Source organism: Artemia franciscana, chromosome 7 (genome assembly GCF_032884065.1).
Source record: "Artemia franciscana chromosome 7, ASM3288406v1, whole genome shotgun sequence".
NCBI lineage: Eukaryota > Metazoa > Arthropoda > Branchiopoda > Anostraca > Artemiidae > Artemia > Artemia franciscana.
In genome coordinates this window covers 34,568,652-34,584,112 of record NC_088869.1, presented here as the reverse complement: position 1 = coordinate 34,584,112, position 15,461 = coordinate 34,568,652, and the positions used below count along the sequence as shown (strand labels likewise).

General features: G+C 37.8%; 1 protein-coding gene across 3 annotated transcripts in view; it reads right to left on the bottom strand.

The window, feature by feature from the left end:
* Positions 1-11,952, bottom strand: part of LOC136029199 (out at first protein-like) — a 48,152-nt gene extending 36,200 nt beyond the window's left edge. The window contains exon 1 of one of the 3 annotated variants that reach the window (XM_065707345.1): positions 11,780-11,952. In XM_065707345.1, the coding sequence (XP_065563417.1) occupies positions 11,780-11,881 (102 nt within the window). In that variant the 5' untranslated portion in view covers positions 11,882-11,952. The remainder of the gene's footprint in view (positions 1-11,779) is intronic. The other 2 variants (XM_065707346.1, XM_065707347.1) reach the window with 2 other exon arrangements.
* Between the last annotated feature and the right edge of the window lie 3,509 nt (positions 11,953-15,461).

Sequence of the window (15,461 nt, the reverse complement as noted above, 5' to 3'; positions counted from 1 at the left end):
TATTTTCAAGGGATGGTAAAATTCTAGTTTTGCTACTTTTTGCTATCTTGGAAAGGGATTAGGTTAGGGAAATGAATCTTTCAGGGATGGGTCTGCAGGCTAAGGTATGTGCTGGGAAGATATTTTGAAGTAACTACCTTTACTCTTTCAAACTCTGGAGGGTCCTGGCCTTTGATGACCTTTTAAAATCTTTGTGGTTATAAAGTGAAACCTTGCAAAATAGGTCTGCTTAAATGAAATACATCAAAACTGTTTGCAGCTTCACAACTTTGTTTAATCCCAGTCTATGAGGTTTCAAAGATCCACAAATATATTTTCTAAATTTTGAAAAAAAAAACAAAAAAACATTGATATGGCTTGAAATTCCACTCAAATAACAGGAATTGCATTTTCAGAACTAAAACCAGAGAAAAGGAAACTGATAACTGAAAATTAATATAACATGTTGTTTTGTCAAGATTTCAATAGGTATAGGGACCTGTCAAGTACGCAAATTTCTAAGACTTGCAAATCAGAAGAGGGTTGGAAGCTTGGCAATACCTTCCTGGAATATGCTTTGGCCCTGGACTCATTGCTGAAAGTTTCATTTTCCTAATCTAACCCCTTTCCAAGATAGCAGAAAGTAGCTAAACTATAATTTGATTTCTGGCTCTATTAAAAAAAAATGTAAATTTGTTTTCATAATAACATAGGGCCTATTGCTATTATGACTCCCAATAATATTAATTGCCATTCCTAAATCAGCTGCAAATACCAATTCTTTCAGTAAAATTATAGCAGTTCATATAACTGACTTACCAATAAAGTAAACATACCATTCAATGCCTTTTGTTATGCTCTTTACAAATATAATAATCACTTCTACCTTAAATTCAAATTTAGGCACTTTTTGAGCTCTTAAAAACAATGAATTTTCTAAAAATTATGACAGTTCATATAACTGACTTACCAATAAAGTGAACATACCACTTGATGCCCTTTTTTATGTTCTTTATGAAAATAATAATCAGAACTTTTTGAGCTCTTAAAAATGAGGAATTTTCAATTAAAGTATGACTTATTGCTCGTTTTCCACAGAATAATACTTGTTATCTTAGCACCATCTTTTCCATTGTTTCTGAAAGAATAATGCTACATTTTCTTGGTGCTAAAATTAATAAGGTTAGTTTAGGTTAAAACGAGCTTAAATTTGAATTTAAAGTAGAAGCAATTAATATATTCATAAAGAGCATAAAAAGGCATCAAGTGGTATATTCACTTTATTGGTAAGCCAGTAATATGAACTGCTGTATTTATGAATTATTTTAACATTAAAATATAATTTTAACATTCTTTTTGGCTAATAAGTTTTTTACAAACAAATTTTAGAATTTTCAATTCAATGGGTTTGAGTTCCCCTCTGTGATAGACACCTTGGGAACCAAGTCACTGGATCATATTACTTCTCCACTTCAATATATTCTAAAGTTAATAATCTTTTCCAATATCACTCAAAAACTGTATCACTATTTTCACTATTTCCAGGTTATCATTTAATTTATTTAGCTTTCCAAGGAACGAGAATAAACTGACAGGGTCAGATCTTTCTCTGAAGAAATTGTGTACATTTTCTCTCTTTTCCCGGTATTGCTCCGGGTCCAATAGCATATGTCCCACTGTTTCATCTTCTGAGCAGCTTATACATGTACCATCTTCACCATTAAATCTTGCTCTATAATCATTAGTGCCACAGTGACCTGATCTAAGTCTGAATAGTAACCGGCCTTCTCATCTGCTCAACTTGTTATATATTGATTTTTCGAACTTCCACTGCAGCTTACATGTAACAAACGGGTTACCACTCTGGTCCCTTATATCCTCAAAACTTTCTTGAAATACAGATTTACGAATATTTTCAAGTTGACTGATTATTGTAGGGGTGGAACAATCTCGAAACGTTCCTTGTGAGACTGTGGCTTTTGCTTTGCAGTCTGCCAATTCATTTCCCAGCATCCCCATGTGAGATGGAACCCACTGCAGGACCACTGTCATGGAATCCATCAGTGTTATCAGTTTAGAGTAGCATTCAGCTATTTCTTCTGACTTATATTGGTCTTTCTGAAAAGAGTTAAGTGCAGATAACACAGCTTTAGAGTCAGAACATATTAGGATACCAGAGTAATTTTTCTGTACCTCAGTTAGTGAAAATTCAAGTACTTCAGCTAATGCAGCTGCTTCTGCCTGAAATACTGACGCCTTGCTGTGGAGTTTGAACTGTTTTGATACATTCATTTTGGGAACACCAAATGCTGCTCCTACCATCCCTTCGTTTTTGGATCCATCTGTGAAGATGTCTAAATATCCCTCAAAATTATTTAGCTTCCATATCTGGAAACAAGTATTCCAATCTATAAAATTTTCTTGTTTTAAATCCAAGCTGGTGATTATTGATTTCTCTTCCCAAGGGGGTGGTAAATTTGGTGGAGGCACTGTCAACATATCAGTAAATTTAAGTTCAATACCTTGGGTTTTAGCCAAACTGTCACATTCTTCAAATATATTTGCCTGGGCCCTTTTTTTCTTGGGGTTTGCTGTGAAAATTCTTCATTTTTTGACAACTCTAGACTTCATAGGGTTAGATTTGTCAGCAATCCACAGTTTTTTGCAAATACTTTAGTACATTTGATTTCCTTCTTGTTTCAAGTTGTGGGAGACCACTTTCTGATAGTAAAAATGCAACTGGGGTAGTTTTCCTTGCTCCAAATGCAATTCAGATAGCAGTATTTTGAATAACTTCCAGCCTTTTCAAGATTGAATGAGAGCCAGAACCATATATTGTAGCATTTGACTATTTATAGTTTATTTATAAACCCAAGCACCTAGAACAAATACAAAATATAAGCACAAGCAAGCAATGTTAGGCACAACATAAGCATAAACAAGCGGGTTAGTCCATAATGCTGCATCTCCCTTCTTTTCATGAAAGGCGGTCTGCCTACAAATCCGGCCTTTTAGGTGGCCTAACCACTCTGCCGCTGCGGGTGTGCGGCATCACCTTTGATGTAGCGGTAGGGGATTTAGTCCCTGTGGCTGGGCAGTCGGGAGCGGCATTTTCAGGCGTAGGCACGATGGTTGGTGGGACAAGGGGTGGGTTAGAAGGTTCACCTTCTTCTCTTGGTAACGGAACATTTCTTGGCGAGGTTTTGATGTCTGTGCGGATTGGCTGAGGTGATTCGGTTAAGATGGGCTGGGATATGTCATTGCTTTCGTCCTGTGTGGTGGGCTGGATTCTGACCTCTTCCTTGGCTACGGGAAAGGAATGGCGGGAGATATGGACTCTATTTCGTCGCAGCCTGGAACCGTCTTCTGTCCACTACATATGATCTGGGGTTCTCATGGCATGATATGATTTTCGCTTTGGTCCAGGGGCCGTTTGATTTCTTCTGGATAAAAACTTGGTCTTCCAGTTGAGGTTCACGTAGCGGTTTCGCAGTCTTATCGTGATAGCGTTTCTGTCTTTCCTGTTCCTTCGATCTGTGTTGTAGGAAGGTCTGAAGGGGGGTGACTCTTGGTTTTAGCCGGTTGTATGTTGATGGTAGGACTGACCGTAGCTGGCGGCTCATGAGGAGTTGAGCAGGTGAGGCATGGCCGTCAACTGGGCTGTTTCTATATTCTAGAAGTGCAATATGTGGGTCGTTTCCACTTTCTTTCGTTTTGGTTAGTATCCGTTTGCAGGTTTGTACTGATTTCTCCACCAGACCGTTTGATCTCGGATAGATGGGGCTGGAGGTTTTCAGACTAATTCCCCACTCTTGCGCAAAATCTCGGAACTCTTGTGAGAAAAGTTGTGAGCCGTTGTCTGAAGTTATCAGCTGAGGGATTCCGAAACGTGCGAAGTTGGCTTTCAGTTTGTCGATGATTGCGGTTGATGTCTGACTTGACAATTTGTCTATTTCAAAGTATCTGCTATAATAGTCGGCAGTGATGAGATAGCAGGTCTTGTTCCAGTCGAAAAGGTCAATGCCAATGTGTTGCCATGGGAGTGAGGGCGGCTGGTTGCTAATCAACGGTTCCTTTTGATTATTTGCTGCAAATTTAGCACATGTTTCACATTTTTGGACAAAGGACTAAATGTCAGCGTTCATCCCTGGCCAGTACACAATCATCCGGGCGCGCTGTTTGGTATTGTCGATCCCAAGGTGTGCTGAGTGTAGCTGATGAATTATGTTGGTTCTGAGAGGATGGGGTACGACGATTCGTTGACCTTTCAAAATTAACCCATCGTGGATTGCTAGTTCGTCTTTGATATTCCAGAATCGAATGGCATCTGTTGGGCACAACTGGCGTGTACCGGGCCATCCTTTGAGTATGAGTTCTTTGACTGCCTTGAGTTGAGTGTCTTTTTCTGTCTCGCGGCGTATTTCGTCTAGTTTGGAGTCGCTCACTGGCAAGGATTTCATCACTGTATGCACAAAAACTTCGATGTCATTCTGCATTTTGGTATCAACGTCTGGCAGGTGTAGTCGAGAGAGAGCATCTGGGACTGGGATATCTGACCCCGGGCTATAGTGTACTTTGATGTTGTATGGTTGGATCTGAATCATTATTCGCTGTAGTTGTGCTGGTGCTGTATTGAGTGGTCGTGATAAGATGGTCTCTAATGGGCGATGATCTGTTGTCACGATGGTTTTTCTTCCATAGATGTAGTGATGGAAGTGTTTGCACCCAAACACGATCACATACAGTTCCTTCTCTAGTTGAGAATAGTTCTGTACAGTCGTGCTAAGGGCCCTAGATGCAAATCCTACGATCTTCCCATTTGAGGAGAGCTCAGCTCCAAGTCCATGCTTTGAAGCGTCAACCTTGAGTTCGACCACTTTGCATTTATGGTCGAAGAAAGCTAGATTTTCTGAATGCAGCTCTTGATCTCTTTCATACTTGCTTCGTGATCGGTTTCCCATCTGAAATCGGTGGCTTTAGTAAGATCTCTCAGTGGCTTATTTTTCGAGGATAGGTCGGGTATGTATTTCGATAGGAAGTTGAGCATTCCTAATAGTGTCTGTAGCTCTTCTTTAGACTGTGGGCTTAGCATGTCTTGTATAGCCCTAATCTTTTCTGGGTCTGGTTTTATCCTGTCTCTGCTAATGATATGTCCAAAGTACTTGACTTTGTCTTTGGAAAATTCGCATTTTTCACTGTTGAAGCGGATTCCTTTTTCTCTGGCTCTTCTAAGAACGGTGGATAGTCTCTGGTATTGCTCCTCGCGGTTCTTTCCATATACCAGAATATCATCTACAAGTATTCTGATACCTTCCAATCCTTCAAACGCCTCTTCCATTTTTCTCTGGAACTCGTCTTGTGCAGACACTAGGCCGAAGGGGTATCTCTTCCATCTGCATCGGCCGTAGATAGTGCTGAAGGTTGTATAGTAGGAGGATCGCGTGGGAAGTGGGAGTATCCAGTAGCCTCAGCAGGCATCAAGCCTGCTGAATACTGCTGCTCCATCCAGTTCAGCAACGGCATCGTTGAAAGATGGGACCGGATAGCAGGGGCGTTTCATCGCCTTGTTCAGGTCAACAGGATCGATGCATAGTCTCACACCACCATCTTTTTTCTCCACCATGACCATGGCATTAACCCAGTCTGTTGGCTCACTGACCTTTTTGATGATATCAAGATTTTCTAGGCGTTCCAACTCGGTCTTGAGCTTCTGCTTTAGGGCTAGCGGTATTTTCCTAGCTGGATGTACTGTGGGTGTTGCATTGTCTTTTAAGTATATTTCACACTCTGTTTCGAGTTTGCCTACACCCTTGAAAACATCACTATATTCGCTGACTGGTGATTCTTCAATGTTCAAAACAAGCTTGATCAGGTTCATGTCTTTGCTTGCTTTAGACCCAATTATAGGTGTGGTGCTTGACTCAACCACATAAAAGGTGAGTTGCTGTGTAGGCCCATTTTTGTAGCAACAAGGAATGTTGCAGACTCCTACATAGGGTATTGTCAATCCACAGTAGCTGGTGAGGCGTTGCATGGCTTTCAGCAGCTTTGGCATTGGCGACAGCTTGTCCAGGTACTGTGAAGGTAGGATGTTGACCTGAGCACCCGTATCAATCTTAAAATCAATGTGGATCTGCCCACAAACAGAAATCTCAGCAAAGATTTCATCCTTGCTGGAGTCCTTGTTGATGGCATACAGGAACACCTCTGTTTCTTCCTGGTTGTACAGGTCACTGGTGAATGCTGGAGTGTTTGTGGCCTCATTTCCAACGATATTCACCACCTTACTTTTGCAGACTTTTGCAAAATGGTTCTGTCTTCTACACTTGGCACATGTTTTCCCTTTTGCAGGACACACATGCTGGGGTGAGTAATTTCTGCCACAAAAGTAACACTCTGTCTTTTTAAGTGAGAAGCTGGAGCGACTCTTTGCAACAGCATCCACTTCTTGTTTTATTTCCTTTTGTTTGAATGTCTTTAGTTGTGCTTGGGTTGACTCGTGAGCTCGACATATTGTGACAGCTTGGGCCAGAGTAAGGCTGTCACCGACGGCTAATAGTTTTTCATGTAGTTTAGGATTTCTGACTCCACTAACTATTTTGTCTCTTACCATCTCACTTTCACTTAAGTATCCACATGGTTTAACTAGAATCTTGAGCTCTGTTATGTATTTGTCAGTACTTTCTGTGTTGTTCTGGTCTCTTTTCTGAAAAACATAGCGGGAGAACACTTGATTCTTTTTGGGGGCAGCATAGTCTCTAAACTTCTTGAAGTAGATCTCGATTTTGTCCTTCTCTTCATCCGCAAGCTCAAAAGTGCTGAAGATTTCTCTGCCTTGTGCACCAACCCAGATTAAGAGGTAGGCACATGCTACTTTCTCAGACTTGTCAGCAAGGGGGCCTTGGCACATGAGCTTTGCGTGGTTTTCAAATGCAGTCCATTCTGAGTTGAGGTTGTCTGCATTCCAGTTTATTGACGGGTGGGTGATCTCCATGACGTCTGACACCATGTAGCATTTGACTATTTATAGTTTATTTATAAACCCAAGCACTTAGAACAAATACAAAATATAAGCACAAGCAAGCAATGTTAGGCACAACATAAGCATAAACAAGCGGGTTAGTCCATAATGCTGCATATATCACTGAAGCATATTCAATTTTTGGTCAAATATACTTCCCATAAAACTCCAGCAATGTGTCAGCCTTCATACCCCAGGAAGATGAAGTGAGCAGCTTCATGATATTCAATCTTTTCATACATGTAGCCTGAACCATTTCCACATGTGGATTCCAATTCAGTTTGTCTGTGATTATGCATCCAAGGACTTTTGTTTGTTTCACATACTCAATTGGGTAACCAAAGAGATGCAATGTGGGTATGTTTATTATTTTCTTTCTAGTGATAATCATCATCTTATTCTTGTGGGGAGAAAAATTTAAATCAAGCCCCTCTGCCCAATGTTCAGTTTGTAGTAATGTTGATCTAACAATCTCCATTGACTCATCTAAGGTTCTTGTTAGTGCCCATAAAGAATTGTCATCAGCAAATATCATCCCTTTTGAGCCCCCTTCTTCAATTGGTATGTCTAATTCTGCAATATTATAATAATCAGGACCTATAGCACTTCCCTGTGGGATACCGCATCTTCTTTTCACTAGAATATTAGACACTGTTCCACCAACTTTGACTGTAACTTCTCTTCCTTGTAGATAGCTGTACATGAAAGCAAACAACCATCCTTTAATCCCAGCTTCCATAACTCCATTCAGTATCTGTCAATGGACCATTGAATCAAATGCACTATCTACATCTAAGTTAACAACTACCATCACCAAGCCATTTTGTAAAGCATAAAGGGCGTCCTGTTTCAAGCAGAACAAGATTTCTATTGTGCTTTTCTTTTTTCTGAAACTGCACTGAATATCTTTCAAAAAATGGCTCTTTTCTATCTCCTAGTTAAGCCTTCTTTTCACCATTCTTTCAAAAACTTTTCCCAAAACTGGAAGCAGTGTAATAAACCTACTATTTTCCATTTTTGACTTGTCTTTATTAGGTTTGGGTATCATAACAGCCTGGCCATGTTTCCAAGGAGAAGGGAATACCCCACTGTCCCATGCAAGGTTAATTACTTCCAGCAATACATTCATCCATTTCTTGGGCAAAGCTTTTACAGATTGTGGAAAGATCATATCAGGGCCTGGGGCCATATTTGGAAGATTGGCAACAACATTATCCAGCTCCTTTTTGGTAAAAAGCTTGTTATAAGGACTTTTGTTTCTGAATTTACTGAGTCTTTTGGCCTTGGCTGATGTTAGTGCATCCTCTTCTTGAAAGGGATCATATTTTTCAATAGTGTTAGACAAGACCTTTGCCCTAGCATTTGCTTTTTCCAATTCCCCAATTAGTATTTTGTTTTCAAAGGTAATTGGGGGTTTTTTCCTGACTTTTCCTCTTTGGATTTCATATTTCTTATGAATTGGTAAACTTTAGACACTGGTTTTCTAAAGTCAAAACTTTCAATAAACTCTTGCCAACTTCTGCATTTTGACTCAATTACACACTTCTTAAACCTGGCATAAGCCTTTTTAACTGCAATGTAGTTTTTGACTGTTGATACCTGCTTATAAGTATTTTGCTGTTGTTTAAGTTCTTTTTTCAGCTTTTCACAGTCCTCATTCCACCATTTTGTATACTTCTTGAAGGTTCCACCTGTCACACACATGGGTATAGATTTTTATGCTGCGATAAAAAGTCCATCTTGAAATGCTCTTTCCTTGTCATCCAAGGATTGCACTTGCTGAAGAATTTTCGCCATCTCTGAATTATATAGCTGGCTTTGAAATTCCTGCCAGTTTGCTTTTTTGATATTAAATCTTTTAGTGTTATTTACTTGTGATGGGCTTAGCTTGTCTACACTTATTAATACTGGTGAATGGTTGCTGTGCAGTGTAGAATCTTCTATAATTTCAATGTCAATTTTATTGCTAAATGTAGTCCTTGTGAACACTAGGTCAAAAGTTGAATAAAAGCTGGATTGTACATTCCTTCTTGTTGGTAAACCTGCAGGAGTAGCCAAACATATATCATCTTCAAGTAGAGACTCTTCTATACTTTTGCCAGAACTATTAACCAATTCACACCTGCACCATACATTACTATGTGCATTAAAGTCTCCAGCTAATATAAGTTCTTCATTTTTAGGGACTTTAGCAAAAATTTCAACTATTAATGAACCAATATGTTTGTTATTGCCACTAGCATTATAAATATTAACAACATTGATGATTTTTTCAGTGTCTAGATATAACTTGCATCCAATTACCTCTACATTTTCTGAAAGCTCATCACAATAATCAATGCTCCACTGTTCAAAATGTAAATTAGAGCAAATTGCAATCATGACACCTCCACCATCCTTGGCTATTCTGTCATGTCTTATAATATTGTATCCATGGAATCCCATTTTAATATAGGGTTTAAGCCAAGTCTCTTGGATACATATGATATTAACTTTTTCTTTTACTGCATAATATAGGATCAAGTCCCTTTTCTCTTTAATCACTGAACAGGCATTCCAAGAAAACAGCCTTAAAGTCATTTTCCATACATTGACTTCTAATGGCTTCAGAGTCAATTGGTCCCATATTTAGTTCATTCAAAAGCCCACAAACTTTATCTACTTTTGTAGCCAAGGGAAGGTTGGCCATATCCAGTATATCAGGAGATAGTAACAGTCTAACAATTATTTTAGCAACAGTGTCTGATATGGTTTTATTAATTATTTGGTCATTATTTTGATTTATAATATAATTATGTTGTACTGGTCTGGCCTGATGAGCTTGCTTAGAGTGGATATCTTGTGCATATGTCCTGTATACAACCTGTGCTCTCCTGTAGCCCATGTTGTATTTTTCTGCCATAAGCAGAACATTTCTATTTTGTTGCCTGATGGGACAAACAGTGGATGTGGAGGAGTGGCAACCTTTGCAATTAGCACATCTGTAAGATTGTGTTTTATCTATTAAGTCACTGTTTTTAAGAGGGCAGTTGACAGACTTATGTCTTCCTGAATATCTTAAACAAACTGGTTCACTTGCTTTACAGTTTTTCTGTGAGTGGCCATAATGCTGACATTTAAAACACTGAACAATTCTGCAATTATACACTAAAACTTCCTTTTTCCTACCACAGCACCACACACAAGGTGGCAAGGAATTGCTAGCAAATGTAATCATGACAGCATAGCTGTCTTCAGGTTTCTTTGACTCTCTGTAATATCTCTTCTGCTGTATAATATCTGTTATCTGAACAGAAGACTCTATGGATTCTTTTAATTGTTCATCACTCAAGTACAAGGGCACTCCCTTGATGATCCCTCTTTTGGTAGATTCTTTCTTCTGAGCTTTTACATTTACCCTTCCTAATGATTGGATTTTTTGGACTTTATCTGCTTCATCAATAGATTTTTACATAAACAGACAGCACATTTCTTTCTCTATTTAGCTCAAATTCAAACCTAATTGGGGAAATATGCTCTCTTAAGGATTTGAGGATTAAGAATTCATCTGCTAATTTCTGGTTTTTGTCAATAGCTTAAAATTCTACTTTTGTCAAAAACAATTCATTTACTAGAATCCCATTAGGAGTTGATGATTCTGACAAAATTTCCTGTTTTTTATTTTTATTTTGAGTAATCACTCCTGGGGATCTCACTCTTTTCCTAACCAAGGAAGAGATCATTCCTAACTTTGGGAATCTAGATTGTCTATTCTGACTATTGTCCATTATTCCTTCAGCCAGAATGGGAAATCATTGTTGTTGTTGAGCACTTGAAATCTATTATTGACAGGTACATTATATCCACTAATGTTGTAAGCACTGGCACTAAGTTGAACATTAGGGTTATTGTCTGGCATTTGTATAACTTGCTGATGGGGCTGCCACTGCCCCAACTGGGGAGTCTGGAACTGGCTGTATGACATTGAGGCTGATATATACTGTACATGGCTTCCATATTGACCATAGACACTGGTGCTAGGCTGGATAAGCATATAGAGTGGTGGCTGGTAAGCACCTGATATTGGTGGACCCCCTTTTTGGGGGTCTGTGTTACTCATATTGATACTTCAAGTCTTGCCCACACAACTTTATTGAGGCACAGTAAACATTATTATAAATGATTAAACAGGATAAAAACAATATAAATCTGTACTTAAGAAAGAAGATATTAATCCAACCATTATTATTCTTCTTCAAACAAATTTTAAAATTTTGGATGTCTGGGCTAATTTAAACCACTTTAGCCCTTTAAGGGCTAAAATGTTAATTTCCCTTAAAAGTGATAAATAAATAATGAAAGAGCCTAGAAAGAAGCATTGAGTGATTTTTTACCATCATTATAGCTAAATTATGTTGAAAACTGTAAATTTACCTAACCTGGTAGGCCTAGACCTAGTCCTACCATTTTACATTTATAGCCAGGAAGGTGCCCAACAGATATTCTTAAAAAATCCTATTCTGTTGAATGTAAAAATAATATCCACCTATACTTAGTATCAATATAAAAAAAAGTCCAGCTAGATAGATAATAGCCTACTATTAATAAAAATCTTATAGATATACATAGGCTTTGTAGCCTGGGCTATGTTATGTAGGCCTGCATTACTAAGTAAAAAAAACGAAACCACCCTTAATTACATTACTTAGCAAATATTCAAGGTGGCAAAGCACCCCTAAATTAGCTTTTGAGAGTTTATTATGGAGCTCCTGTTCAAATCATTGGCTTACAGGTACAAACCTTTAGCCTGACATTAATACTCAATTGAGCATTGGTGGATGAAATCAGCAAATGTATTCCAATAACTCTAATGAAGTAATTTGAAATGCCGCTTTTTGTCATAACCTTTAAAAATTTTTCTGCTTTGCACAAGATATATTTTAAATCTATGAACAGTGTTTCATTTTTTTTTTTTTTTTTATTAGAACTCCATTTTCGCATAAGAACATCCTGAAAATACCTTTTTATTCAGCGAAAACACCTTAGTAATGCCTCTGGCGTATTTATTGTCACAAATAAAAGATATGGGTACTTATCTGTTATAGCGACCCCATTCAAGAAGTGAATTTAGGTTAATCCTAGTGAAATATAAAAAAAACATGATGAAAATATAATGCTCTAGAAACAAATTTAGACTATATATCTGCACATGGGGGGGGGGGGGTAGAGTATAGCGATTCTACATGTAAAATGTCTTAACTACAATTGTCTTAACAATTAACTTTTCTTAAGCCACTAATCATTTAGATTAGGAGTTTCCGCTCAGATGAAACGCTGTCTCTTGAAAATTTACCTTGTGAACAGGATTTCACCAAGTCTCTGGTGCAAAAGTGACTACTCCTAAACCACTACGCATTTGGCTTTAGGTGTTTCTGCTCATATGAAACGCTCTCTTTGAGAGCACATTGCGAAGAGGATTTCACCAATTCTTTGGCACAATAGTGACTAATCCTAAAGCACTACACATTTGGCTTTGGGTGTTCCAACTCATATGAAACGCTTTCTCCTAACTAATGAACTAAAGAATTGGTGAAATTCTGTTCGCAAGGTTTTTTCGAGAGAGAGAATTTCATACGAGTGGAAACGCCTAAAGCCAAATGCCTTGTGGTTTCGAAGTAGTCACTAATGAACTAAAGAATTTGCTAAAATCTTGTTCGTAAGGTTTTTTTCAAAAGAGGTCGTTTCATAATAGTGGAAACACCTAAAGCCAAATGCTTAGTGGTTTACGAATAGTCACTATTGCACCAAATAATTTGTAAGAATTGGTTCCTGTTCGTAAGGTTTTTTCAGGAGAGAGCATTTCATACGAGTGGAAACACTTAACGCCAAATGCCTTGTGGTTTAGGAATAGTCACTAATGAACTAAAGAATTTATTGAAATCCTGTTCGTAAGGTTTTTTCAAAAGGGGTCTTTTCATAAAAGTGGAAACACCTAAAGCCAAATGCTTAGTGGCTTAGGAATAGTCACTATTACACCAAAGAATTGGTTCCTGTTCGTAAGTTTTTTTCAATAGAGAGCATTTCATACGAGTCGAAACACCTAAAGCCAAATGCTTTGTAGTTTAGGAATAGCCGCTGTGCACCAAAGAATTTGTGAAATCCAGTTCGCAAGGTTTTTTCAAGAGAGAGCATTTCATACGAGTGGAAGCACCAAATGCTTAGTGGTTTGGGAATAGTCACTATTGCACCAAAGAATTGGTAAGAATTGGTTCCTGTTCGTAATATTTTTTCAAGCGAGAGAGTATTTAATACGAGTGGAAACACCTAAAGCCAAATGCTTTGTGGTTTCGAAGCAGTCGCTGTGCACCAAAGAATTGGTGATATCCTGCTCACAAGGTTATTTTCAAAAGAGAGCGTCTCATATGAGCGGAAACACCTAAATCACAATGCTTAGTGGTTTAAGAATAGTCTCTATTGTACCAAAGAATGGATTGAAATCCTGTTCGTAAGGTTTTTCAAAAGAGAGCATTTCATGCAAGTGGTAATACCTCAAGCTAAATGCCTTGCGGTCTAGGAGTAGTCACTATTGCAACAAAGAATTGGTGAAATCCTGTTCACAAGGTTATTTTCAAAAGAGAGCGTCTCATATGAGCGGAAACACCTAAAGCCAAATGCTTAGTGGTTTAAGAATAGTCACTATTGCACCAAAGAATTAGTTGAAATCCTGTTCGTAAGGATTTTCAAGAGAGAGCATTTCATAGGAGTGGAAACACCTAAAGTCAAATGCCTTGTGGCTTAGGAGTAGTCGCTGTGCACCAAAGAATTGGTGAAAACCTCTCCGCAAGGTTTTTTTTAAATAGAGATCGTTTCATATGAGCAGAAACACCTAAAGCCAAAGGTGTAGTGGTTCAAGAGTAGTCACTTATGCACCAAAGACTTGGTGAAATCCTGTTCAGAAGGTTTTTTCAAGAGACAGCGTTTCATCTGAGCGGGAACTCCTAAGCTAAATGTTTAGTGACTTAAGAGAAGTCGCTATTTCCCCAAAGAATTGGTGAAATCATCTTCTCAATATTTTCTCAAGAGAGAGCGTTTCATATGAGTGGAAACACCCAAAGCCAAATGTGTTGTGTAGTGTAGTCGCTATTGCACCAAAGAATTGGTGAAATCCTCTTCGCAAAGTGTTCTCATGAGAAAACGTTTCATATGAGCAAAAACACCTAAACTCTATAGTTCAAATTCTAGGTCACAATGCTTATCTTCTATTCCTCTAAAATTGCAAGATCTCTGCAATCAATAGCAAATTGACATTTTTTCCAGGCTGCATTTGATTTTCGATGAACAAAATGACTCCTATTGCTTGGATGTAAGGCGATACACTGTATAAGCATTTTCAGATTTTTATGTCCATGCTTTGAAATTCAATTTTTAGTCCGTTTACATCACACAAAACGTGTTTACAAAACAATTAGATTAATTATAACTTTGGATACTTTATACCTAAGTAAAAATAAACTTCAATCATATCGTTTCCCACTAGAAAATATTACTTTAAAAAGTCAGTACCCCACTCATTGTTCTACCATTTGGCAACTTGTTCAGACGCTAACCACCTTGCTATATTGTAATATAACTTTCGGCACTCTGTACCCTGCAAAAACTTCTAGAAGTCTGTCAGCTCTGCTAGCCACTCTGAATTTTCAAAAACTATATTTGTAGCATCATGACTATTTTCGTCAATTTTTGGCTTTCAAAAGTTTTGCAGAGTCTTAAAAAGTTAAGTGGACCTCAAGAATGGCGTTCTGACTCTTCATTAATCAATATTACCATTTCAACAATTATTTATTGATTTTTAGTCGTCTTACAAACCTTTAGCATATTTATTTCCCAATTTCAAATTACTTGACAAGTTTCTTATTTGACAAGTTTTCTTTTTACTTTTTATTGAGAAAATTGAGAATTGCGGAAGGCAACTTATCTTTACTAACAAGTTTGAAATACAGCATAACACTAAACGTTATCAAACCATAATGCCCACCTCTTATACTTGGAACTATTTTAGAAATGAGTTTTCTCAGTAATGTCTGCAGCAGAAGAAAACGTAATTTAGAGATCTTCAACTACATTGCACATTCTCCTTAATCTTACTTATGAAAATGTACCTCTTTAAATCCTAGCTAGGAAGCAAAACAGTAAATTCTAAAAAGCTTTAAAGAGTGACATAAGAGTGAAATAAAATGTAATTGTTTGTCCATAAAGTGACTAAGACTGAATGGTTTATTAAATAATTTTCTTCAAGGGGGCATTCTCCTGTTTTGATGTACTTAAACAGATTAACAAAGTATAATTGGAGGAAAAAATGAAAAAAGCAAAAATTGAGACAACTGGAGCAAGTGAGAGAGTAAGCAGAGGGAGGAGGAACAAAAATCAACCAAATAATCTGGTGGCTACGGTAAGATTTTGTGAACGTGTTTGCATAAAACCC